Source organism: Orcinus orca, chromosome 16 (assembly GCF_937001465.1).
Source record: "Orcinus orca chromosome 16, mOrcOrc1.1, whole genome shotgun sequence".
NCBI classification, from domain to species: domain Eukaryota; kingdom Metazoa; phylum Chordata; class Mammalia; order Artiodactyla; family Delphinidae; genus Orcinus; species Orcinus orca.
In genome coordinates this window covers 2,517,700-2,544,151 of record NC_064574.1, presented here as the reverse complement: position 1 = coordinate 2,544,151, position 26,452 = coordinate 2,517,700, and the positions used below count along the sequence as shown (strand labels likewise).

Here is a 26,452-nt window from a genome sequence, read left to right as displayed (position 1 = left end):
TATCCATATTCCCTTATTTCTGCGCCTTTACCGAGATACTGCGGATGCACGGTAAACTGCCCGTATTTCCAGCGCGCCATCTGAAATGTTCCGACGCTTGCACGCACCACCACAATCAAGGTGACAAACATCCCAGGACCCCAAAGGTTCCTCGCACCCTTTGCAGGACTCCCCCCACCCCCCAGGCCACCCCAACGCTCCACATAAAGGAAACCCCACGGGGCCCTCTGGCCAGGCTGCGTTCCCTCATCATCACCCCCATCACCCCAAGACTCATTGTGGCACCGAGCGGCCCCTCCCTGTAGGAACAGGCCAACATGTCCCTTCACCTGTAGAGGGAGTTAGGGTCCCTCCAGTTTTTAGCCATTTGAGATGAAGCCGCTATGAAAACTCGTGTACAATCTTTGCACAGACGGCTCTTCCATTTCTCTTGGGTGAGAGCCCAGGAGTGCGTCGGCAGGGTGTGGGAGTGGACGTGGTCATAACACACATCTCACTTCTGAAGAAATCGCCCAGGGCCGTGCACCCTGCAGCCGCGCAGCTCCCAGGCCCTCATCCTCCCGGCACTTGGCACGGCCGGTCTTTTCCCGATGGTGTGCTGCTAGCATCTCACTGTGCTTCTAATTTCCAAACAAGCACACAAAGTGTGCTTGCCTTTCTCCCCAGCTGCACCAGCAGGAGAAGCCCTGTCCTCCCAACACACACACACCCCCCTCTGCCCAGGCCGCGGCCTCCGCTACGCCCTGCCACCCGGTGGGCTCCTGGCCACCTCTTCCAGCCCAAGGCCAACCCCCTCTGCGACGGCGCCCAGCCCTCTCGCAGGCACTTGCTGAACAAATACATTTTAGAAAAGCAATGGATCTGTGCAGGCCGGTTCCCCTCAGAAACAGAGAGAGTCTGGCAGTTAGGACTTAAAGCCTGATACAACCGCCTCAAGAGGCAGCTAAATTTGTAAGGAGGAACGTGACTTGTTTCCCTTGCGAGTCTCCGAAGGAAACAGGACACGTCCCCTTGGGCTGGTCCTTCCCGGGCCAGGTGACCCAGGTGAGGCCAGAACGATCTGGAGGACAGAGAGGCTGCCAGCCTGTCGCTGTGGAAGGGGAGCTCGGAAAGGCTGCTTATGGCCTGGGGCTAAGAGCATACCTCCACCGTGAGAGCATGCACTGGTTGAGCACTTGCTGTATGCAAGGCATGAAGGCTACGCAGGACTCAAAGGGGTCCCCAAGGCTGCTCAGATCGACAGAACATGAGACCAGAACAGCTGTCTTGTGGCCTCAGATACCGGGACGGGCAGGGCTGAGGGACACTGGGTGGACTGTTTCTTTTAGATGAAGTTTTTTTGTTTTTTAATTTTTTTTTAATGCTTTATTTGTTCAGCTGTAATAAGTCATTTTAAGACCTCTGTGTTCTCAGATATGTTTTCTTTCTTTCCCTTTCTTCTCTCTCTCTCTCTCTCTTTAGGCTACATTGGGTCTTCGTTGCTGTGCACAGGCTCCCTCTAGTAGTGGTGAGCGGGGGCTACTCTTTGTTGCGGTGCGCGGGCTTCTCATTGCGGTGGCTTCTCTTGTTGCAGAGCATGGGCTCTAGGTGCACGGGCTTTGGTAGCTGTGGCACGCAGGCTCAGTAGTTGTGGCTCGTGGGCTCCAGAGCGCAGGCTCAGCAGTTGTGGCGCACGGGCTTAGTTGCTCCGCGGCATGTGGGATCTTCCCGGACCAGGGCTCGAACCCGCGTCCCCTGCACTGGCAGGTGGATTCTTAACCACTGCGCCACCAGGAAAGTCCTCTTTTCGATAAAAGTTTACACTTGGAGACCACAGTTGTGACAGAAGGGAAAACAAGTGAACTGTGGATAATCACAAGATTTGCCTTGATAACAGCATTCCCAGAAGATCACAAGCTGTCTCCTACTTAGCACACCTATCCCGAGACACTCGCGTGCCTTCCCGCGTGGCACCACATCACCTGCCCAGGTGGAGCCGAGGCCCCACCCAGGGGGTCCGACGCTCAGCTCTGGAGTCTTTCCCCCACGCTCTCCTGAGGTACACTTCACACACGCTAAAACACACAGATCTTAACCTGTCAGCCTAACCTTTCACACGTGTTCACACCCATGTGACCACTGCCCGGATCCCGACGGCACTTCCATCAGCCCAGAGGGCCTGGGGCCCCTCCAGCCTGGGGAACGCGCTCGGACGCCCGTCACAGCTGGGAGTTCTGCCCGTTCTCGAGCTACAGGCGGACGAACAGGGTCGGGTGAGCGGGGGCTTCCGCGGCGGGCTTCTCCCAGCGTAATTCTCAGGAAACTCGTGGGTACGTTACTGACGGCATCATCAGCGCGTTCCGCTTACTCCCGGGGAGTATCTCACTGAATAAATACCCTCTGGTCTGCCCGCGCTCACCTTCCGATGGACACGCGGGCCGTCCCCATTTTACCCCGTCAACGAGCAGAGCCTCGGTGAGCATCCTCGCAAGGTGTCTCCGGAGGACAAGGCACCCACTTCCCTGAGTAGACGCAGAGGGGCGCGACTGCGGGCTCACGCGTGTTTACGTTACCAGGCGTGACACGGTTTCCCGAGTGGCTCCGCCACGTTACACACTGACAGCCTGTGTGAAGCTCCACCCCCACACAACACCGTCAACCTTTATCATCTGAGCCAACGTGGCGAGTGGTGGAATCTCACCTGGTTTCGTGTTTCTCCGATGACCCGTAACGACGAGCACCTTTTCATCTGCCTGTTGGCTCACGGGCAGCCCTTCCATGAAGTACCTGTTCAAGGGTCTCGCACGTTCTTTACCACGTTGTCTTCTGACTGCTGAGCTGCGGAAGTCTTTGTATATTCTGGACACAGGTCCTTTGCCGGGCGTGTACTTCGCAAGTATTTTCTGGAAGTCTCTGGCTTGCCCTCTCACTGTCACAAGAGCATCTTTCGATGAGAGAAAGTTTGTAACTTTAAAGTCCAATTTTCCAATGTGTTCTCTGTGGTTTGTGCCTTCTATGCCCTTAGAAATCCCTGCCCGCTCCCACGTCATGACAATCTCCGACGTTTTCCCCCAGAAGCTTTGCAGTTTTAGCCCCCGTTTCCAGGCCTGTGATCCATCTCGAAGTGATACCTGTGGTGTGCGGGCTCACGTTCCCCCCACCCACCCACAGGGCATCCGGTCACACCAGCGAAAACCTAGTGACCGTAACGTATGGATCCCTTTCTGGACTCTCTGTTTTGTTCGTGGATCCTGTCTGTCTTTACGCCAATACCACGCTGTCCCAATTACTGCAGCTCTACAGGAAGGCATGAAATCTAGGGGTGGAAATACTTCAATTTTGTTCTAGATTGTCTTGGCTATTCTAAGTCCTCTGCAGATTCATGTAAGTTTCTAGAATCAGATTGTCAGTTTCTATGAAAATTGCTGGGATTCTAACCGGGACAGCATTGAATCAGTTGGGAGAGAACCGCTATCTTCACAATACTGGGTCCCCTCCGGGGGTACAGCGAAGTTTCTCCCTTCAGGTCTCCTTTCGTCTAATTTCAGTGTAACGATCTTAGACATCTTTAACTGTATGTATTCCCACGTATCCCAATGTTCCTGGTGGTGGTGTTAATGCTACTTTTCTAGCTTTTTGCTGCTGGCTAAGGGATTAAGGTTGATTCTGGATCCTGACCTTGCACCCCGAAATCTTACAAAACGCACAAGCACCGGAACCGTTGCAGCGCCGTGCGCATGGATTCTTTTGGGATTTCTGTGCACTCGACTGCGTTGCCTCAGGGTCCTGCCCTCACCTTCAGTCCTCATTTCTCTCTCTCGCCTTTCTGCCCGCCTGGGACTGCAGTTCCCTGGGGAATGGACGTGGTGAAAGCAGACGTCCTTGTCGTGGCCCTGGCCCATCCCCACAGCACTCTACCCCAAGCCCACAGAGGTACGCGAATCGGACTTCGGACAACTGGTAAGGTGTTGTGCTGAAACAACAGCACCCGGCGCCCACAGGAGGGAGAAATAACGGATAAAGGCGCCTCGAGGCTGCTGGCCACGCTTCTGCCAGGGATCATCCCCGGCGAGCGTCAGTCTGCCTCGGCGAGGCCCCCGGCAGAACGACTGGGCCCAGGAGGACGTGCAGAGAAGCCGGAACTAAAGCTATTGCACCTGCAGAAACCCAAGCGCTGCTGCCCTTTACTGACTGACCTAGTTTATTTCAGGCCAAGAACTTAGTGAAAACAAAGTATTAGTCGTGACAGAAAGTCCAAGCATGACCTAATTAATCAACCGCCTTGGGCGTTTTCATGCAGGGGGAAGACTGGAAGTCGTGCCCCTGGTACTCCCTGCTCAGGCTCTGAAAATTCAGATTTAGTTTCTTTCATCATCCAAAATCACAGGCTAAGTTACAGGTTGAACTGCAATCCCCCCCTCCCTTAAAAAAAAAAAAAAAAAGCTTATGCCGGGGTTGTGTGGCGGTCCTAACACTCCAGGACCTCAGAACATGACCTTATTTGGACACAGGGTCTTCACAGAGGTCATCAAGTTCAAATGAGGTCACTAGGACGGGCCCTCATCCAAACGACTGGTATCCTGTGAAAAGGAGAAACTCAGACACAAAGACAGATGCACCCACGGCGAAAACACCACGGAAAGGTGAAGGGGCGACGCTTCTACGCCCCAAGGAACATCCAAGATGCCCGCGACCACCAGAAGCCGGGGGACCAGGGCACGTCCTCCACCACCGCACTCAGAACCAACACGGCCCACACACCTGGGTCTCGACTTCAGCCTCCAGAACGGAGACGACCAAAACCTGTGGTCTCAGCTACCGGTCCATGGTGCTCCGTCACAGCAGCCCCAGGCAACTGACGCAACAGGTACCAGAATGAGACCGTACCTCGTAAGTAAGCCCACGGATCATGGGAGATCCAGCAAATCGTCAAAATTAACGTGAAAGCCAGATGCCGAAAACCATCACGCCAGGGACAGGGTCTGTGGCTCGAGAGGCCGAGCGCTGGTGGGGACTTAGGCGGCTAAGCCTCTGAAAGGGGGGCCCCTCGGGAGCTATGGTTCATCAAGGCCAACCTGTCATGCTCACCGCCAGACGGGGCGGGGCCTCCGGAGACCCCGCCCTCCCCAGCCAGGGGGTGGGTCCACATCAGGGCTGGGGCTGCCCCCCCCACCCCGGATCTCCCCCACCCCTCGCCTTACCTTCCCTCTCCCAGGGGTGCCCCTGTGCCTCTGCACGGACGGGAGCCCGGCGTCCACGCTGCTTAAGTCCATCTGTGTCCGACGTGGGGAGCCCCAGGCTGAGGGCAAGGCCTGAGCTCGGCTTCCGGGCCCTCGGACGTGACCCACCGGGTCCTACTCTGGAGCACGCAGGTCCTGTCCTTGGAAGTGAGGCTATTTCTACCAGATTCGCTGGGTTTTAGACACTGATTCTAACAAGTAGCTCATAAATACACACCTCAGCGGAACCAGAGCTGAATCTCTGGCAGCAGAATCTACAACTGGAAAACTGGGAAAAATAGGCAAAACAAATACAGATAAATTTGTTTTTAATAAAGGAGTTAATTTTCTTTCAATCCTATATAAAACAATAGCAATTAAAAACTTCATTTCTGAAAGTAAAATATTTACATATGAACAAGTAACTGTGCAAAATTTACATGAAAAAATGGAAAGACAGGGATTTCCTAAAAGACAAAATAAAAGGTGTAACAGTTTTCAGGCGTTGGTAAAAAATACTGATCAGCATTCAGTTCACACGCGCGAATAAAGTCTAACGTGAGAATTCACACGAGAAAGCCGAAGTATTTACAGTCATAAAAGTACTATCAATAGACAATTTAATACAATAACCTCTGAAAATATAAAGAACCAATTAGTATATTTGTAATAAAAAAATAGGTACAAAGAAGGGGCTTTTGCTCTGGACGTCTGTGAAGCGAGTCCACAGCTTGCATACAGCCCCTCAGCAAAATAATTATAGCTACATAGCCGTCCTCACGTGTGTGCCAAAGGTTATGTACAATTACTGACAAAATACACCAACCAGTTTCCAACACTTGATTCACACTGAGAAACAGTCTTCGGGTGATCTTCTCAACTCTGGTTTTATCTCGTCTAAGTTTTTCCACTTTTAGCTAAAAAACAGGGCAAGTAAAATAGATTTATGCTGAAAAGGTTTTCATTTCTTTTAACTTTACAGCTTTACAAACGATAGCAAATAAAATGCATTTGTACAGATGCTGACCCCACACATTCAGAAGGAGCCGCGTCGCCGGGCCCCACGAAGCAGAAAGGGAGGAGCCCCAGGCGCAGGCGGGCAGTGAGCTGCCTGCTCCCTGAGGGTCCTGAATGGAGGGCCGGGGACGGGAGGGAGATAAATAGTCTAAAAAAATCAGTTTGCTTTGCCAACTGACTAATACAAAAATAAAATAAATGAAATGAGGTCATCGGCTGTAGACACACACCTCCGCAGTAAGTTGGGTTGAACTAAACCAAATGCACAAACGATGTAGAAACCGCTATGAGGTGACAGAGGGCAGCTACTTATTTGCTAAACGATTCCATCAGTTTTTATATATGGCTTGTTTGGCAAGAAGGCCACTCGATCAAAGATGAGTTAAGATTTAATTGTCCTTTAAGAGTACCCGCGGGCCTCTTGTTCTCTGTTACAGAAACGTGTTTTCCTTCATACTGAAGAGTTGACTTAGAAACAGGAATATAAAACTGTTCCATTGTAAAGAGGTGGCTGCTTTTAAACAATATCCCATTTGCTTGTTACAAAAAGGCGTCATCTGCAAATATAGAAAAAGTCCCCAGGCGTCGCCGGCTAAGAGGCCGCGTCCGTGCTACTTAAGGAATGCTTTGTAGAGCAACAGTGAATGGCTTGTCTCACGTTCATTTTCTAAACAAAATATGAGGTCCCTGAGGTTGACCCGCGTGATCCTTTGTCGCGTGAACTGTCTGGGGGTTCCGACGCCGGAACTGCCTGGGACCGCTGAGCCTGGGCCCGAGCCCTGGTGACGAGAAAGGAGAAGACAGCCGAGTTAGTGGTGCGCAGAGGTGGGCAGGGCCCTCGGCGCTGGAAGGAAGGGGCAGGGCCAGGTGCCGCCCCAGGACCAACTCACGTTTCCCTACAGGTGTCCCAAGAAACCCTGGCTCTGGAGGAAGCCAGGCCTACTGCTGGAGCTGAAGTGCTTTACGAGTCCCTAACGGGGAGGGGTGAGAGCAGGGGGCACGCCGACCCTCCAGGATTGGTGCTCTCAGGCACGCGCTCGAGAACACTAACCCCGAGATTCCCCCCAGAGCTCAGACTCTGGCCCCTGGGGCACGAGGAAGGAAAAGGTGGCGGCTCCTGCCCCAAGGGGACGGCAGAACAGCTCCAGGGCTTGTGGCTGGCGTCCCCGACCTCCAGGCGTCCAGGGACTCAGGTGTGCTGATGCTGTGCCCGCGGCGGCCGTGACATCCCCGCTTCGCCGGCAAAGGCACACTTCCCAAGGCCGCAAGGTCTAGACTCCTGGGCTGGGCGGGCTGGCGGTGGGCGGCTGGCTGCGCCGAGGGCTCCACAGTCACCACGTCGTCCATGGCCTGGAGGGGGCTCCCTGCTTCCCCGGGCTGACAGCGGCGGTTCTGCCGGTCTGTACCGCTCGGCGCCCAGCCTGGTCGGCCCGCGGGGGATCCGGGCGACGGCTGGGGCTCTGATGCCTGCCCGCTTGGCACAGGCGGGTTTCCGGGCGCTCTCCTGCCGCGTCGCCGCCCCTCAGCAGCAGCGTCCCGTGGTTTCAGCATGTCACCACCTCCAACCGACACTCGCAGGCATGAACCACGCAACTCCCAATCGGACAGTCCTCGGTTTTCCACTCGGAATGAACACTGAGTGTCTGTATTCTGATGGTTAAAGTCGCTCTTGTATATTTGAAGCGCAAACCTTACAGTGGTATTTTTACAGCGTTCTCTCGAAGTTTAAGGTGGGAGCGATGAGCCCTAGGATGCTGGAGGAAGCGGCAGCACAGCAAGCAGCCAGCAGGTGGCAGGTGAGGCTGGTCCCTCCTGGGCACTCAGGGCAGCTCAGGGCACGCACGCCCTTCTTCCACCTTCCACCGTGAACCGCGTGTTCTTTACGCCCCCTTCAGACACCCCTAAACCACCGGGGTCCCTCCTCCAGGCCGGTCCTCTGGTGACACTTTTCCGTGTTTGAACAACTATTTAGGTTTTCCTGGCAGTTTCCCCTGAGTCTCCGTAACGGCCCTAAAGGAGCATTTTGTGAACAAGACAAACCGCCCTGAAAAGGGGGTGATGAAAGCACACAGTTTAGAGGAGCCAGGAGGAAAACGGGGTTCCGTCTCCGCGGCCGGAGTGGCCTGCGCCGGGGGCCCTGTGGGTGTGAAGCCTCTGCACCGCGGGGGAGCCTGCAGGCCAAGCCGAGGCCAGCGCCTGGCCAGACGGCTGGGGCGGGGCCGGCGGGCCGTCAGGCGGGTGGGAGCTCCTCCCCGCCCGGGACAGACAGGGCGGCGCCAGACCTTGGGGCTCGTGGAGAGCGAAGCGCTCCCTCAACCACGGGCCAGGTGTCTTCTGTGACACTCGCTACAACTCTGGGCCACGTGTGATGTTCTTACTTTCAAAACAGTTCAACGGCCAAACCCAGCTGGGACAGGGGTGAGGGCTCCCTTCAGGCACAGCATTTAAAGCTGAAACTCAAGCAATCCCTGCCAGTAATATTTTAATGAGATCTTTTTCAGAAGTCAGCAGTGCTTCCAAACAATCCGGACAGGCAAGCGTTAGCACAGCCCACAGCCAGGGCTCCGGGGCCGGGACCACACCGGCCCCACTCCGCACGTCTCAGGCTCCAAAGGTCACGACGCTGCCATGCGTCACTGTTCTACGGACTTGAATAAGAAGCCTATGTGCTCAGAGGCATCCTACTTGACAACTCAAATGACTTCTGATTTCATGGGGTGAGTGCCGTCCTTTGATCGTACTGCCCTTGGGGTGTCCTGGCCAGAAGGCGGTCACAGGAACCCAGCGCCCAGCCTGCGGGCGCGAGGCCCGGTCCGGCCCAGAGCCCCATGCGGGAAGCCTGGGGAAGCGGCCCTCGGGCACGGCAGCTGAGCGACCAGCAGTGACCTCAGATGACAGAAAACCGCGGGGCAGGTGCCGGCGTCCACCTCCAACAACACTCACGCTCCAGCAGAGAGGCTGATCGGTGTGTTTTGTTTTGTATTTGCAGGCACTGGGGTTGAAACAAAGCGACCGTGGACACACGGTTTACATTCTCCCGGAGGCCAGCTTCCTCCCTGAAAGTGCTGTGTGACCATTCATCACGTCCTGTCACAGGACTGCTGAGAGGATTCATGAAAGGAGGCTGGTATCTCCTTTGAAGGCAATCTTTCCACTGTCAAAAACACCACAACCAACCTAACAGGCAACAAACACTCAAGGTGAAAACCAAATGGAAACAATCACCTCCGTCCCAACCCCACCTGGCTCGCGGGGTCACTTCGCTGGGGCCCCCAGGGCCGCGCACAACCAGCGGTGGCAGCCGGCGCAGCTTCAGACCTGCCGTGGCCGCTCGCCCAGCCGGCAGAGAGCACCAGCCCCTCAGGGACTGTCTCGGGGGGACTCGCACCACGGGGGCCTTGTTGCCGCTCCCCCCAGAGCCCCCTCGACAACAGTGAGAGGTCTGTGCCCACGAGAGGGCACCTCTAACCCGCGTGATGTCCCTGCGTCCCGGATGGCGAGTGATGAGGTCACGGCGCCAAGAGCACAGGCCCCCGCCAGCTTGCTCTGCTCCGCTTCTGCCGGCGCAGTCCCCACACTTGTCCATGAAACGGAGCCCACGCCCAGCACAGGCAGCTGGAGGGCGCTGTGAAAAGCGGCAGCGACGGAGCCCCTCGGGCGCTCAGCTCAGAACAAGGGCCACTCGCAGGAGGCTGAAGACAAGCTCACCCCGGCACCTCCCATCGTCTCCCCAAGAACCGTCCAGAACAGGGAGGGAAACACAGACCTACCCGGGGCACGGCACCCGCACAACACGAGGATGGGGCCCGGACCCCACGCGGAACGATGCTCCTGGGCGGGGCCCACAGTGCCTCCACGAGGCCGAGCACCAGAGACAGAGCGGGGGGGGGGGGGGGGGGGCTCCCGCCAGAGCGGGCCTGGGGGGCCTAAGAGCGCACAGCTTCTGAGATGAGTCCTTCGAAACTGGGCAGCGGCGGCAGGCAAAGAAGTAAGCGGGGGGAATGCAGGGGCCGGCAGGCACAGGGCCTCGCCTCCAGAGGACACTCAGCCCTCCTCACCCTCGGACAGACACCCGCGAAGCCACCGGGCTCTGCAGAACTGTCAGCAGAGGGCACCGTCGGAGGGCGAATCTTGTAAACACCCCAACCATGAAAATGCACACGAGGAAAATACGCAGGTCCACAAAGAACCACTGCAAAAAATCAGAAGATGAAACTCCACACGTATCAGAGACAAAGTCAGTCTGGAAAAACAAGAAAACTGTAAGACAACGCTTTCAACAAAACAAAATATACTTAACATCTGAGGATATGAAAATCACCTTGAATCAAAACCTCAAAACTTAGGAGGAAAATGGACTGAAAACCAGAAAGAAATGAGAGTTGATTTGACACAAGAAAGAAATGAGAAAAAAGGACAAAAGTATCTCAGAAATTAATATAAACCGTAAGGTGCTCAGGGGAGAAAAGACTCGAATAAAAATGTAGTAAGAGGCAAAGAAGAAAGGCAGAAAAACAAGAGAATAAAAGTTAGACAAAGAAAAGAAATTAAAGGGCCAGGAAAAAAAACAGGGGAAAAGGAAGCAACCAAAGGAGGACATGTACTCAGTCGTCAGAGCCCCCGGAGAAGGAAGACAAACGTGCGGCAGAGGTTAACACTCAAACTATAATCCAAGGAAACTTTCAAGAAACAGAAAACAAAACAAACCGACACACTGAAAGGGCATGTGGGCACCTGGGAAAGTTAACCCATAAAAATCAACTTCCACAAAGTCTCCTAAAACGGTCAGCTTTCCAAGATAAAGAAAACCCTCCAGGTAAAAAGAGAAAATAAACCATCAAGACGAGAGAATTAACCTGGCATCAGGCTTTCCCAAACCAACACAGAAAGCAATGCAACAGCACCGAAAAATCACTGAAAGCAAGTGTGAACCCACATTTGTATATCCAGCCTAACCGTCCTCCACACATCAAGGCCACAGAAAAACCGTTTCAACCTGCAAAACATCAGGGGACTCTGCACCTGAGCTTTGCGAAGGCTCGGCCACAGGCAGGGGCCGTCCCAACAAGGGAAGAGCGGGGAAACCTCAGAAAAACGCAGCAATAAGCATTTATAATATATAAACATGCAGCTGGTGCTACAGCAGAGGTGGGGAGGAGGCTGGGAAACGTCAAGCGCTGCGACAAGGTAGAAATGATGTAACAAAGCACGAAAGGGAAAGGGAAGGGGACACAACAGGCTCCGGATGCAGTGTGGCCAGCGGGGAGCCGAGGAGAAGGCTGACGCAAGCCGAACAGGAAACACACGTGAAAACCGGGGACTGAAGACGCCCAGAAACACTTACATACAAAAGTAACCACTAGAGCACAGTTAAAAACCATCCTAAACACAAACAAAAATCTTAATTAAGGAGCAAAGACTACACATCTCACCAAAAAACAGAGCAACTATAAAAAGTACACATCATCATAAAGCACTGTGACCGAGTCAGAACCCACTCTGTCAGCTGTATCAATACAGATGACGGGCTGAACTCCCCCGTGACAGGAAAACGCTTTTCGACTGGACTCAGAAAACAAGCCCGCCGTGTGCTCTACACAAGAGACACACCTAAAGGAAGGGCCACAAATCAAGCAGAATGGAGGTGTTCCCAGCTGATGCACAGGAGAGCAGGGGCAACGGCCCTGACTGAGGGCAAAGGAGACGCCAAGCCCACTGGGCAAAGGCTGACGCTTTTCAATGGTAAAAATCACGACTCATGGTGAACATGTAACACTTACGGATGTTTATGTACCAAATAACACAGCAACCCCCATACAAGGCAAAAACTGCAGGAGACGCAAGGAGATAAAGACAGAAACACAAGGACTTCCCTGGTGGCTCAGTGGTTAAGAATCCGCCTGCCAATGCAGGGGACACGGGTTCAATCCCTGGTCCAGGAAGATCCCACATGCCGCAGAGCAACTAAGCCCGTGCGCCACAACTACTGAGCCTGCGCTCTAGAGCCTGCAAGCCACAACTGCTGAGCCCACGCGCCTCAACTACTGAAGCCCACATGCCCAGAGCCTGTGCTCCGCAACAAGAGAAGCCACTGCAGTGAGAAGCCCACGCACCGCAACGAAGAGTAGCCCCCGCTCGCCACAACTAGAGAAAGCCTGCGTGCAGCAACGAAGACCCAACGCAGCCTAAAATAAATAATAAATAAATGAATTTATTAAAAAAAAAAAAAAGACAAAAACACACTAACAACGGAAAGCTCTGGGACACCACATCCATCCAGCACAAAACACATCACGTGGACAAAAATAAGCAAAGACACAGTGGGCGTAATCGGTAAGGTGCACCCCCTATAAACCCAGCAAGTCCTACCTACACTCTGCCTAAGAATACGCCTTGTTCTCAAGCACCCACAGCACATTCACCGAAACTGAGGACCCCTGTTGCCCAACAGATCAGCAAAATTACAAACTGTGGCAACACACGCCAGGAGGCTGTGGGGAGACAGGCCCTTTCCCTCACCACCGGCGGGTGAGAACTGGCACGACCCTCCAGACGGGAGCTTGGCAATTCCTAACGAAACTACCGACCCACTTACCTTCACCCCACAACACACACCCCCAAGAATACAACACCATCCGTGCGCAAGGGAGGGGGTCGCCCAAGACACGTGGGTGCGGAGAAGCACCCCGCTTGCTGTGAAGGATGGGGAGCACCGCCACGAAACGGCATGGAGTGCGCTCCAGAACGTGCGAAGTGAAAACGGCCCACGGCAGAAGGGCGCCGACATCACGCTTCCTCAAGGGAGGCGGAAATCGCAAACACACGCTTGTGTCTGAGGGGGAGGAGACGGCACTGCTGGGTGCAGGCATTTGTACAGCTCCGGCTCTGAGAACCCCCAAAATAAACAACCAAACGAAAGCGGGGGGGGGCCACACTGGAGGACAGACAGCAGAAGAGCCCAGCTGTGCCACTCGGAGGGACACAGCCTGCTGCGGGGCAGCAGGAAAGGGCTCATCTAGTAACTCTGCGGCGCTGAGGACGCGGAACTCGGGGGCGCCGCAGGGCTACACACAGGAAGAACTGGGCAGACACATGCTACTCTGGACACTCAGCCACTTCCTTCTCACAGGGCTTAGCAGTTGTGGATCTCCTTTTTATCTGCAAAGTAGGGTGGGACAAACAGCAAACCCACCGTGACGATGAGAGTCAGGCCTCCCACGTGGGACGCGGGACGGCTCGGAGGGCCTGTCACGTCAGGTTGGACCCACCGCCTTCGGTACAGACACAGAAAACACAGGTGGGGCGGTGCACGTATCCCCAGCTGTACCCCCGAGGGGGCTGGAGCAAGACACCCAGGGGCCCGAGCACACCGGTGCCCAGACCTGGTCCCTGCACACGCGTCCCAACAAAAAGAACCGCGGCTCTGTGGAGAAACGGTCGATTCCACTGTTAGGGCAGGAAAAATATAAGGTAAGCCTGGAACATTTGTGACGTGAGAGAGTAAGAACCCTTCAGAAGGTGACAGGTTACGTCAACAGGACAGAGGAGCCCAACTGAAGGGCTCGCGAGGACCAAGCAGGGCTGGCAGAATTCCAACCAGCAAACGGGGGACAGAGGAGGAGAGCCTGTCAGCCCGCGGTCACCGACCACGGGAAGCAGTGGTGCCAATGAGGAGAAACAGGAGGGCGCGGTCCCTCAGCATTTCCCACAAGACACTTTCATTACAAAGGGACACAGATTTTCCAGCGGAGATGCCTGGGACCCCCCCCCAGAACCAAGTGTTCAGAGTGATCACTCGCAGCGGGACACAGATGTCACGTACCTCCTGATACGATGCACTGAGGACACAGCATCACTGGTGTGACATTCCAGCCAAATTACATAACCTGGGTTTCATCAAGAGGAAACGTAAGATGAGCTCAAATTAAGAGACCTTCTACCAAATAACCGACCACACACTCTTCAAAGTGTCAAGATCAGGAAAGACAGGCAAAGACAGAGGACCCGTCATAGACCAGAGAAGGCTACAGAGACATGGTGACCAAATTCCAGGAGGGGTACTGGATGGGATCCTACACCTTCAGTGGAGAATGGTAACAATCAAATACACACAAAACATTTGCAAAAGACATATCTGGTTAAAAAAAAAAAACAACTCATCCAAACTATACAAAGAACTCCGAAAACTCAATAGCAAGAAAACAAACAACTCAATTTTTAAAATGGATCAACGGGGCTTCCCTGATGGCGCAGCGGTTGAGAGTCCGCCTGCCGATGCAGGGAACGCGGGTTCGTGCCCCGGTCCGGGAAGATCCCACATGCCGCAGAGCAGCTGGGCCCGTGAGGCATGGCCACTGAGCCTGCGCGTCCGGAGCCTGCGCTCCGCAACGGGAGAGGCCACAACAGTGAGAGGCCCGCGTACCGAAATAAATAAATAAAAATTTAAAAAATAAAATAAAATGGATCAACGATCTTAAAAGACCCCTCGCCAAAGCAGCAGCACATGAAGAGATGCTCCACGTCATGCATCAGGGAAATGCAAATTAAAGCAACGAGACACCACGACACACCTATTAGGACGGCCAGAATCTAGAGCACCGACACCACCAGGTGCTGGTGGGGACGTGGAGCAGCAGGAACCTCACTCGTAACCGACGGGAATGCGACATGGAGCAGCTACTCTGCAAGACAGCCCGGCAGGTTTTTACAAAACTAAACATACTCTCACCATACAAACCAGCAATCGTGCTCCTCGGTATTTACCCAAAGGAGCTGAAAACTCATGTCCACACAAAAGCCTGCACACGGGTATTTATAGCAGCTGTATTCACAGTGGCCAAAACTTGGAAGTAACCAAGATGTCCTTCAGCAGGTGACAGATAAATAAACTGTGGTGCATCAGACAGTGGAATATTATTCAGCCCTGAAAAGAGAGAAATGAGGTACCAAGCCACGAGAGGACACGGAGGAACCTTAGATGCGTTTAACTAAGTGAAAGAAGGCAATCTGAAAAGGCTACAGACTGTGCGACTCCAACTCTATGACACTCTGGAAAAGGCGAAACTATGGAGACAGTGAAAAGATCAGGGGTTGCCAGGGGCTGCGGGGAGGGAGGGACGACAGATGAAGCACAGAGGATGTTTAGGGCCGTGAAACTACTCTGTATTATACTGTAAAGGTGGATACAGGCCATCATACATCTGTCCAAACCCACAGAACGTGCAACACCAAGAGGGAACCCGGATGTAAACTGTGGACTCTGGTGGTGATGAAGTGTCCGTGCAGGTTCATCGATTGCAACAAACGCAGCATCCGGTGGGGGCATGGATGATGCGGGAGGCTGTGCAGGTGCGAGGGGAGCGGGGGACGGGGCGGGGGGGCGTATGGGAACTCTCTGCACTTTCCACTCAATTTGGCCGTGAACCTAAAACTGCTCTAAAATATAAAGTTTCTTAACTTAAAATTAAATTCTGAAAGACCAAGTCAAATAAGGTCCCTAGTCAGCAGTATCACACCAGTGATGCACGTTAGGGCAAGCTGGGGGATATACAGGAACTCTCTGTACTCTTCGTGCAACTTTGCTGCAAGTCTAAAATGAGTTCACAATAAATTTGTTTTTAAAGACACACCCTAAAGAAATAATCCTAAACTAAAAACAGAAAAAGAGAAATTAAGCCTTAGCTCTGATGAACAAAGGCATATGAAGGACTTTTTAAATTCCAGATTTCGTATTAACTGTCACACATATAACCCACAAGTACCCCCTGAAGACCTAAATTAGGCACAACCAGCAACGTACGAGGCCACGCCGCAGGACCTCCGGTGGCGTGCATCCCTCCCACCGTCTCCTCAAGGTGCCCCCTCACCCCACACTCCTCCCCACACTCACGCCCTCCCCGTCAGTCTGGAAATACGCGCTCTTTTTCTCTTCTTTAGAAAACGCCTAAGGCAGAAGTTAATCCACATGCCTTTCCCACGAGCCCTCCCCTCCCAGCACAGGGACCCCAGCGGCCAGAGTGGTTCAGGGACTGGTTACATTGAGCCAAAAAAAAATAAAAAAACAAATATATTGAAAATAACGGGAACTCGCGTTCTGTCTGTCTGTGAAGGGATTCAAAAGTAAGGAAACGAAGAAGACTAGAAGCAGCCCTGAGGTCCTAGACTAGAATCTCAGCATCAACTAGAACACACAGGGTTGTTCTAGATACAGAAAGGGGCACGCGCGCACGCACGCGCACACTCACTTGTACACATACATACGTTCCGGGCTCTGACTGCTGGGGGCCTGGAGCAGGGACCCCCGTAGCAATCAGCACACACAGTGCTCAGATACTGGTCTCTAAATACCACCCTCCACCGCAAGGAAGCAGGCTCCTGGGCGCCACTGCGGGTGAGGGCAGGGGAAGCACAAGAGGCACCTGGACACCTCTCACGCTTACAGGACGAGGGCAACGTTTCAAAAGGATATAGGAAACCGCTTGAAGAAGCTTCCACTGACCAAATCTAGAAATAACGAGAGCATTGATTACAACCCTCTGAATACAGCAGGAATCCATGCGTCCATACACAGTGATGAATGAATGCATGAATGAATGAGGACGGAGGGAGGGAGGGAAGGAGGGAGGGAGGGAGGGAAGCTCTTCTTCACGGCAGAAGGCAACCAGTAAATGTGGAAGGCGTGATGGAAACTGAGCATCGTGACCTGGCCCCCAGCCTGGCGGTCCTGACGCAAGGGCAGTCTGCAAGGGTGCTAAGGCCGGGTGAGGGGTGATGGGAACAGAGTACCTGCGTGACCCTGGAGTGCCTCCTTACACAACACTGATAAGCGCTAAGGGACTAACTGACTACACAGTGGAGAAAGCTGCTTTCTCAGCCAGGCAACTTAACCAGGTGATCAAGGCTAAGATCACCTAGTGATGCCAAGGGTCATGCTACAGAACAAGAGACCTGCCCTCTTCAGCACCGCCAGGAACGGGGAGACTGGGAAGAGGTTCACGCCACAAGCCAGCCGGACACCGCACACGCCTGGATCAAAGAGAAACCAGGACAGGCGGTGAAGTGGGAGCAGGTCTGGGGACCCTGGGGCATCAGGGCTGATTTCCCGATGCGGGGGAATGGGTGCAGTAGTAACACAAGAGAACGTCCAGCGTTGTCAGCATTTAGGGGTGACGGAACATCCCACACGCGTACTTGTGTGTGTAAAGAGGGGGTGACGAGGGCTTCCCTGGTGACGCAGTGGTTGAGCGTCCACCTGCCGACGCAGGGGACGCGGGTTTGTGCCCCGGTCTGGGAAGATCCCACATGCCACGGAGCGGCTGGGCCCGTGAGCCATGGCCGCTGAGCCTGCGTGTCCGGAGCCTGTGCTCCGTGACGGGAGAGGCCACAACAGTGAGAGGCCCACGTACCGCAAAAAAAAAAAAAAAAAAAAAGGGGGTATCAAAATAAAGGTGGTAAAATGTTCAGAATTGAGAATCTGAATGGAGTTTTTTATACTGTTCTTACAACTTTTCTATATGTTTGAAACTACTCTAAATCAAAAGAAAAACATTTTGAAAAACACTAATCATTATATTCTGGGCAGAAGATGCCAGAGGCATCAAAGTTTCTTTGAATCTTCCCAAAGGCCATATAAAACACACAGCAACTAGAAAGCAAAACCAAACGCTAGCAGACAACATTTACAACCAAACCGGTGAAGATGAACCGCGAGCAGCCACAAGCCTATCTGAAAACTGTGCAGGAAGAGCAGTGGGGCAGCTGCGAGGCCCCAAGGCCCCCAGGGGCCAGCGGGTGTTCACCGGGAGGAGTGGCAGGTTCACTGGAGAGCAGCAGCTACAGCCAGGAGTTCTCTCCTCTCAGCAGCAGCCTCGCCACTAGGAACTCTGCCTCCGACCTGCCAGGGCCCCGCAGCACAGGGCCTCACGCAGAAGAGAACCTGCGAGGAGCGAAATTAAAGCTGAGCAGGACAGTCCGGGACCATGGAGGCAAGAAGGTCCAGGTGAGAGTCAGGGAGCAGCAGAGCCTGACGTCTCAGACAGCAAGTTCGTCACCACGCGGAAACAACGGAAGAGGAGCTCAGTGAAGCTGGCAAACCTGCAAACCACCTCCTCCTAAAGGCTCAAGACAGCAAAATTCACATAAAAGTGAACCACAGAGAGGTCAGGTCCCAGAGAAGCTGCCCTAGGAAAAAAAGAGAATAAGGAGCAGAACAACATCCCTACAGATGATCAGAAACCGCAAAAAGACGTAATCAAAACGAGATCAAAACTGTATTTCCAAACAAGCTAAAAGACACTGAGAAAATGATAAGAAGCATGAAAGAATAACATAAATCAGAATCAGTGAAACTCAGAAATGAGGTGACAAAGGCAAGGAAACATCAGAAACAAGAAAATTTCACCTGAGAAATGAAGACTCTCCACGAAAAAGAACACAAGAGCAAACAAACGCAACAAATGATACCTTAAGAAGGAATTAGAAGAGCGAGAAGCATAAACAGGGTAAAAGTTTTTAAAAGAGAGACTGAAAGGATTAAAGAGAAAAGGACCAATACTGATGGCAGATACAAAAGATACAGCGTCTGAGTAACAGGAATCTCCGAAGAGGAAAACAAAAACAAAGAAAGCATTAAAGAAAATGTTCCTGAATACAAAAAGGTTTAACTGCATGTTGAAAGAACACAACCTCTCCCTGAGAACGCCAACCCAAGACAGCCAATTCCAAGTAAAAGGCTGGGCTTTAAGGGAAAAGAATTCTGTGGGCATCTTTGGGCAGAAAGAACACATGAGAAACACAAGAGAAATAAAATTAGACTATCATCAGACTGACAGCAACCTTCCATACCAGGAAAAAAATTATCGAGTTGTAACTATTTACTCAAGATAGATTCTCAAGGAAAGAAAACGTGAGCCACGGCTTTTCTAGCCATCAAAACCGCCATCGACATGCACAAATACGGGGAACGCAGCCCCCCACGAAACATTCCAGAAGAATCCAACAGACGAGATTCAGAAAACCAAATGACTAAACAGACATCCACACAGACTTGTAATTAGCATTAAACATAAAGTTACTTATGGAACTAAGATGAAGGGTCCAGGGAGAGAGGACAGCGTGAAACAGCCGTGTGATGTAAGCAAAACACATGCATGAGCGGCAGTCCTCGCTGGAGTGTAGCCCACCCGATGCTCTCCCTCCCAGCATCCCGCCAAGTCGCCAAAGGCCCTTCCCTGGGAGTAAGGATCATACCCTACGTAAGACCCACCCCAACCAAGCCTAAAACCTGCACAGGGAAGGCAAGTCTGCAGGGTGAGCCCCACTGGGTGAGGGAGCTCAGAAACACCATGGGATTTCCACAGACCCTACTGAACACCAAAGTGAGACACAAGACACACAAGTTCAAGATGAGCAGCCAGGAGCTGAACTAAAACAAGAGTCAGTACTCTTCAGAGGATGACGACATGTCATCCACAAAATCCAGCATCCAAGCGCCAATGGCTAGACATGCAGAAAGACAGGAAACCATGACCCACGGTCAAAGGAAAAAGCAGTCGACAGAGACTGAATCGAGACGCCCCCGATGTCGGACTTGACAAAACCATGAGAGAAGCTTTTACAAACAGGTTCAAAGAATGCTGGGAAAATGTGGCCTCAGTACGTGAGCAGACAGGGAAATCTCAGCAAAGACTCAGCAGCCATAAAAAAGACTTAAGTGGAAATCCCAGAACTGCAGATACATCGACAAATGAAAACTTCACTGGACAGACTGCAGAGCTGACTGGAGAAGACAGGGAATCTGAAGACAGATCAGTAGAAATGATCCAGTCCGAACAGAGAAAGAAGTGATTAAAGAGGGACAAATACAGACTCAGAGACCCACAGGGCAATATCAAAAAGATCTAACAGAGGTCTAACTGGGAATCCCAATAGAAAAAGACTGAAACAGAGAAAGTTTTGAAGAAATAAAGGCCAAAGTGTTGCAAATTTGAGGAAAACTACTGACCTACAGATCCAAGAAGCTCAGAGAAGCCCAAGCAGAGTGACTAGCAAGAGAACCAAGTCTAAACACCACACGGACGAACTTCAAAGAAGTAAGACGATCGCCTCAAAACAGCTGGAGAAGTGACTCACGTGACAGACAGGAAACAAGGACTGAAATCACAGTGGGGCCCTGAACACGATGGAGCAACGTCTCTAAGGACAACGACGGTCACACGTTTACGGCTGTTTTCAGGTCTAAGAATAAGAGCTCTGCAATTTTGCCAAACACATTGGGAAATCTCCCATCTTTTTTGTGATCCGGAACAAGATAACATGTCTAAATGAGAATAGGAGTTTCCCTGGAAAAGAGAAAGAGACCAGCAGTTAAGACAGGATTCAAGGAGTAGAGGAAAAACGTGAAGGATGGCTAAAATTCTTACAATCACTCATCCCTATTAGTCGGTCATTCTATAAAGTTAAGTGATGTATGTCTGGATCTGCTCGGCTTATTCAAGAACGTGAGAGAAAATTACATATTAAGTTAAGTTAAAAAAACAGAGCTGAAAGAAAAAAAAAACTGTCAACATTCAGGGAAAACTTCATTCAAACTTTTGAGCGTGAAATACAACCATTTTCAGGTAAACAAAAGCTGAAAGAATCCATCACCAGCAGATTGCACTACAAGAAACGCTAAATGCTGTCCTTCAAGCCAAAGGGAAATACCACAGATGGAAGCCTGGAACTTGGGGAAGGAACGAAAAACACCAGAAATGGTAAATAAGCAGGTAAATATAAAAGACGATGTTTTCTTTCTTCCTGTGATTTACTAATACAACAACCGGCAGTTTAAAGAAAAAATAACAATACTTTAAAGTTGGGTTTGTAATTACATATAAAGACACGACAGCAAACAAAACAAGAAACTAACAAACTTTGGACAAACGGAAACAGGCAACAACAACCTTCCTTCACGTTAACCCCAGTACCCAGGGAGGACAGTCAGCCCCACAAAGGTCAGTCTTCGGATGGAATCTCCCCATATTCTCTTCGAAGTCAGTCTAAATCTCATCGTGTTAAGCTACAGTGATCAAACTTCCTCATGCAAAGAACTTCTTGCTCACATGATATCCACAAATAGGTTGATTTGAATATAAAGTATCGAATGTACCGAGAAAACAAGTACTCCAAGGGCGGTGAGACAACATGTGCGCGAACGACAGCCCGTTCTCGGCGTGCCTGACTCCCTGAAGAGGCGAGCGGGACGCAGATGCCCCGAGGCCCTTCCAGCCCCCGTCCCTGCATCCGTGCGGTACCTCTACTCCCGATCCCGGTGCCGGAGAGTCCACTTTCCTCTTTTTCCTGGGCCCGATGGCAGCCAGTGCTGTGAGGTTGGCATCTCGCTGCCTCATCTGTGCCAGTTCTTGTTGCTGCATCTTTGTTTTGAAAAGGAAAACAGGGACTGTCATTTCACGCACTTTTTTTATTACTACAAAAGTAATACATAGACACCAAAGGGTTTTCTAAACTTTCCTAAATGAAAATTTCATTTGACTGTTTTTTTTTAAACAGCAAGCATATTGTGCAATCAGAAAAACAGTAAAGCAATAGATGCTCACCTTAAAAAGCTCAGATCTGAGCAAATTGTGAGAGTACAGAGACTGGACTGCACCACATGAGAAATTACCGTGAAGTTTAAAAGCACAGGAAAACACTTTTGCAAACACCATAAATCGCTACAGGAAGGCCTATTGTGCAGAGATACCATCGCCTTCTCAGCCTCTCTCTCTCTCGTTAGGTGCTGAGGTTGAACACAAACGTATTTTCAAGTGTGCAGTGTAGACTCTTGGACTGGAAACGCTTACCTCCTTTGCCTTCTGTTTCAACCTTAACTGCTCTGGATCTTCTTGTCTGGACCGAGACTATTTTCAAACAGGTAAAAAAGAAAGATAAGTTGTGACCTAAACGTTCATCACCCGACAAACATGTCATCTTATGCGTGACATGATGACATCTAAGTCACGTGACAGAACGCATTAAATTTTTAAACGTTTACAGCCAACGGATGAAAATTTATCATCATGAAAATCAATACCATTTGGATGTAAGAACCACGCCATGGTCCAATGTGACGTGAGGACGGTGGGCCAGGGCAGCCCGCAGGGCTCCGGGCTCAGTTAAGGGACCCGCCCCACGTGCTGGGCGACCTGCTGAGGTCTGGAGGCTTCCCGCCCCGGCTGCGCTCCTAACCCCGCGCACGTGTCATCGAGGCCAGCGCCAAACCCTGCTCCGGCTCCTCGAAACCCCAAGGGTGTCCGCGAGCGCCCAGGGTGGACAGGGGAAAACTGCGTGCAGCACGAGCACTTGCCTTTGCTGCCCGCATCAAGATCTCTCTCTCCTGTTCGTCCTTTCTCTGTTTCTCAATTTGATCAAGCTGTTCAAAAAATTTGAGCTGAGCCCGGACATCACTTGCCTGCTCGTATCTGTCATCATCCTAGAAAAAAGTGAAACGACTGTTTGTCACGAACTTGGGAACCCAGCCGGACAGTCCGCGCACCGCTTCCCGCCCCCCTCGGCCCACTCCCCAGGCGGCGCGCAGACCCAAGCCCCTCTCGTCTCCAAGACTCTGCTTCTGAAGTGCTCTGGACGTGCACACGCCGCCTCAGGTAAGTCATCCGGGGGCTCGCAGGCAACTTTCCATTTTATACGCTTTGGTATCATTTGACTCTTCTAAGTTACATTTTAAATTTTTTTCTAATAGCGTAAAAAGTATTTTTAAAGCCAAGTGGCTACAGGCTTGTACTTCAAACGCTGCTCGGGCAGTGCCTGGCCGCTCCACGGTGCCCCTGAAAGAGGGTTTGTGTGACTGAAGAGGAAGGCGGATTCTGCCTGGAACCTGCTGTGAGAGGCCGGGCCTCCACAGCACACGACAGGGCACCACTCTGAGTCACGGGAGCGCGGGTGAGCCAGAGCCCCTCGGGTCTGCAGGGACAGCTCGGGCCGCAGCTGCTGGGAGCCCCCCGCGTGGAAACGGGCGGGGGGCTCCACCTTCTCCAGAGCTGAAGATGCCACCAGCCCGGACCCAGAAGGCTGGCTCCCTAACCCGGAGGTCAGATCCTCCGCACCCTCCTTCCACAGCCCAGTGGGTAGCGCCCGGAGCACCACAGGACTGAAAGAAGTGGCATCTTCCCAAAATCTCGTTCTGGGGAAAACTCAAAACGAGCTCAACACTCTGCCGCTTCCCCTGTGCCCTCCAGGCAGCACCAGACCCGGGAGCGCCGACAGGGCATCCCCTCCAGGAAACGGCGGGTTACCTTATAAGAGAAGTTCTTTTGCTGAGCCGTTTCTGATATCTTTTCTACAAGGTTCTGCAGCCTCTGTTGCGTGGCGTGTGACACGTAACTCACCACGTCTGGGTGTAACTCTGTTATGCCGTGTTTCTTACCTGGGGAACAGGCGGTATTTTACAATCACTGAAGTTCTTTTCTTTCCTTCACTGTTTTTCCCTTATCCCCCAGTTACCACTTTGTGCAACCTGAGGGTCGGGGGTGGTCTACACCTGCTCCAACTACCTGAGAACGTCACCGCCAACCCCACGGAAAGCACAACCCTGGCAAAACAGGTGACAAGGGACAAGGGGTGTCCCCCCAAGCCCAGGACAGCTCCGTGCTGAGCACCGCAGCCGTGGTCCACACCAGGCCCGCTGGTGGAGGCCGGACGCCCAGGGCCATACCTATTTCCAATATTCTTCTTTGCAGAGGCGCCGGGAGGAGGAAGGTCTCGTCTTTGCAGGACCGCGTCAGGGTGCCCACTAACTCAGAGTTCGTAGCCAATATTCTCGCACTTTCTTCCGACAGGTTCACGCCGGCCATCGACGCTACGTCATTGATGTCATCGTCGTCCCTTCAGGAAAGAAGAGGAGGTGGGTCTAACGAACGAAGGGCCGCCAACTCGGCGGGCAGAGGGGCGGCTCTCCCGCGCTGCTGTCACCTGAGCACAAAGGCGGTCATCTGCGAGCGAATCTGTTCTTTTAAAGGAAGACCCACCCCAAGGTACGGCAGAGTGGGAGTCTCTGCACACAGATGTCAATGCCAAGTTCACAGAGAGCACAGCACCTACTCACTGCTTCAAGGAGTTTGTTCTGTGAAACCCTTTTTAAATGATCTCACAGCATTATTTTTAATACGATCACAACCTCTCAGAAAAGCTGGAAGAACAGTACAAAGGAAAGTCCGTGAATCACTTGAGGGTGAGCGGCCGACCTGACACCCAACCCCCAACCCCCCGGGACACAGCAGTGTGGCTCCCTGTGGACAGAGGCACCCCCTACGGAACCGGGGGGATGGCCTTTGAAACCGGGCCACCAGCCACGCCCAGACCCCCAGCTTTGGCTAACGGTCCCTATAGCGGCTCCCACAGCAAAGGGTCCGGCTCAGAACCACGAGCTGCGTTTTGCTGTCACGTCTCTGCAGCCCCTCCCTGACTCTCGTGCCCCTGACACCTGGAAGGTCCCAGGCCAGCTGTTCTGCAGCGTGTCCTCGTTTTCCCTCTGACGGACGTCCCTTTGTGACGAGCCGCGGGCAATGCACCTTTGGCAGGAATTTCACACGAGTCAGGGGCCTTGCTCACCCTGCACACGGAGCTCCAGCGCAGGGGGGCCCTGCCCGCTTCCCTGCGTCGGGGCGCCCCTCCCTCCCTGTGTAGTTACGAGGACCTCAGGGGAGGTGGTCTGAGACTGTGCAAATCCCGTTCCCCTAAACCACCCACTGACTCGTTTCTAGGGGCTCGGGTTCCTGTCTTACCCACAGGTACAATGTCACTACAGACACAGCTGGCAGGAGGGGGCCACTTGGGGGCTTCTGGGAACTCTGACGCTTGAGCACTGCTCTCTGACCAAACAAAGTGCACTAACTCGTCCTGCACCCTCGCGACTCCGGCCTGGAATCAGCACCCCCCTAAGGCACCCTGGTCACCGCGGTGGAAGCAGTTTTAGACGAGACCTGGGCGCTGGGTGTGCTGCTGCCATCATGGTGTCACCAATCCCAGGCCCCTCCAGTGGCAGAGCGGGTGGCTCCAGCCACAGCTTTTCCAGAGTATTCACAGCCGGACGTCTGACCCGACCCGACCCCACCGGGCTCGCCTCGTTTGCTCCTCTCTGTATTTCTAACTCCCTCACACCTGCAGGTGGACGCATCTTCCCATCTCCGCCACCCGCCCTCTCCCTCGTGGATGTCCTCCCCACCCCTGTGGGCCCCCACCCTCCGTGCCAGACTGTGCCAGCCACCCATCTCCTTGCCCTGCCTGGAAGCCGACCCAGGCTCAGGCCACCACGGCTCCAGCACTGCCAACACCTGCCCTGCTCCCTAACAGCTTGAGGGACGAAGCTTCTGGGAAGGGAAGGGAAGGACCACCCAGGTCCCCCGACACACGCACTTTGCTACTGCTGGATCCGAACCAAAGTAGCCACTGTAGCCCTTCCTATGGCGGTGCTCAGACCAGCTGCTCGTCAAGAGACCAAAGCACAGCATCTCTGAAGGTTCTGAGGTTGAAAGGAGGACACAGAAGCGTCCTCTGTTATGACTGTGATGCACTCAGAAGACTGAGCCATCGTATCACAGACACAAATCTCCCACTGGTCCGCGCGGAAAGTCAGCTGCTCTGCCATCCCGCCCTGTGTCTGCGGCAAACGTCCCTGAGCCGCTCTGTGGGAAAACACGCACACAGCGAGCGCGCGCACGTGCGTGTGTGTGTGTGTGCGCGTGTGTGCGTGCGTGCGTGCGTGTGTGTGTGTGTGCGTGCGTGTGTAGGGAATGAACGCAGCCTCAAAGCACCAACGGCCACCGGGCGAGGCCCTTCCCTCCGGGCGCCTCCTGAGCCAGGGCTCATTCCTTACCTAAACGAGCCTCCCCCGGGCTCCTTGAGCTTGTTTTTCTGTGCAGCAGCTGCTTGTGCTGAGACAGTAGAAAGAGCTTTGGTTCCAGGTAACACGGCAGGTTTCACCACAGGGACTGCAAAACAAGAGACGAGGGTATGCCCCCCGCGCACAGACTCGGAGAGGGAGACACTGCCGTCCCCGGTGCTAGGCGGGCTGCAGGGAGGGCCACTACTCCCAGCCCACCACAAGGAGGCTTCCTAAAACGTCAGAAACGTTGCGTTACTAACTCTAGATTAGAGTAAAAGCATAAGCAGCATCTCTCACGCATTTGCCTTCCTGTAGCTCATCAAACTCTTTGGAATGTAGGAACGACTACTCGTTAAGA

At 52.9% G+C, this 26,452-nt stretch overlaps 2 protein-coding genes across 5 annotated transcripts in view; one reads left to right on the top strand and one right to left on the bottom strand.

Annotated features, from left to right (window-relative positions):
- The first annotated feature begins 1,616 nt into the window (after window positions 1-1,616).
- Window positions 1,617-26,452, top strand: part of MTG2 (mitochondrial ribosome associated GTPase 2) — a 164,707-nt gene continuing 139,871 nt past the window's right edge. Inside the window, exon 1 of the mRNA XM_049700068.1 lies at window positions 1,617-1,777. The gene's annotated coding sequence lies outside the window, so the exon portion shown is untranslated. The remainder of the gene's footprint in view (window positions 1,778-26,452) is intronic.
- TAF4 (TATA-box binding protein associated factor 4) overlaps window positions 5,168-26,452 on the bottom strand; it is a 72,142-nt gene continuing 50,857 nt past the window's right edge. For 2 of the 4 annotated variants that reach the window (XM_049700050.1, XM_049700051.1), the window contains 7 exons: window positions 26,086-26,200; window positions 23,926-24,095; window positions 23,507-23,637; window positions 22,561-22,686; window positions 22,058-22,114; window positions 21,509-21,628; window positions 5,511-6,994 (listed from right to left, as the gene is read on the bottom strand). In XM_049700050.1, coding sequence (XP_049556007.1) covers window positions 6,827-6,994; window positions 21,509-21,628; window positions 22,058-22,114; window positions 22,561-22,686; window positions 23,507-23,637; window positions 23,926-24,095; window positions 26,086-26,200 — 887 coding nt within the window. In that variant the 3' untranslated portion in view covers window positions 5,511-6,826. Of the gene's footprint in view, window positions 5,488-5,510; window positions 6,995-7,266; window positions 9,393-21,508; window positions 21,629-22,057; window positions 22,115-22,560; window positions 22,687-23,506; window positions 23,638-23,925; window positions 24,096-26,085; window positions 26,201-26,452 lie in introns of those variants that run through there. The other 2 variants (XR_007472417.1, XM_049700052.1) reach the window with 2 other exon arrangements.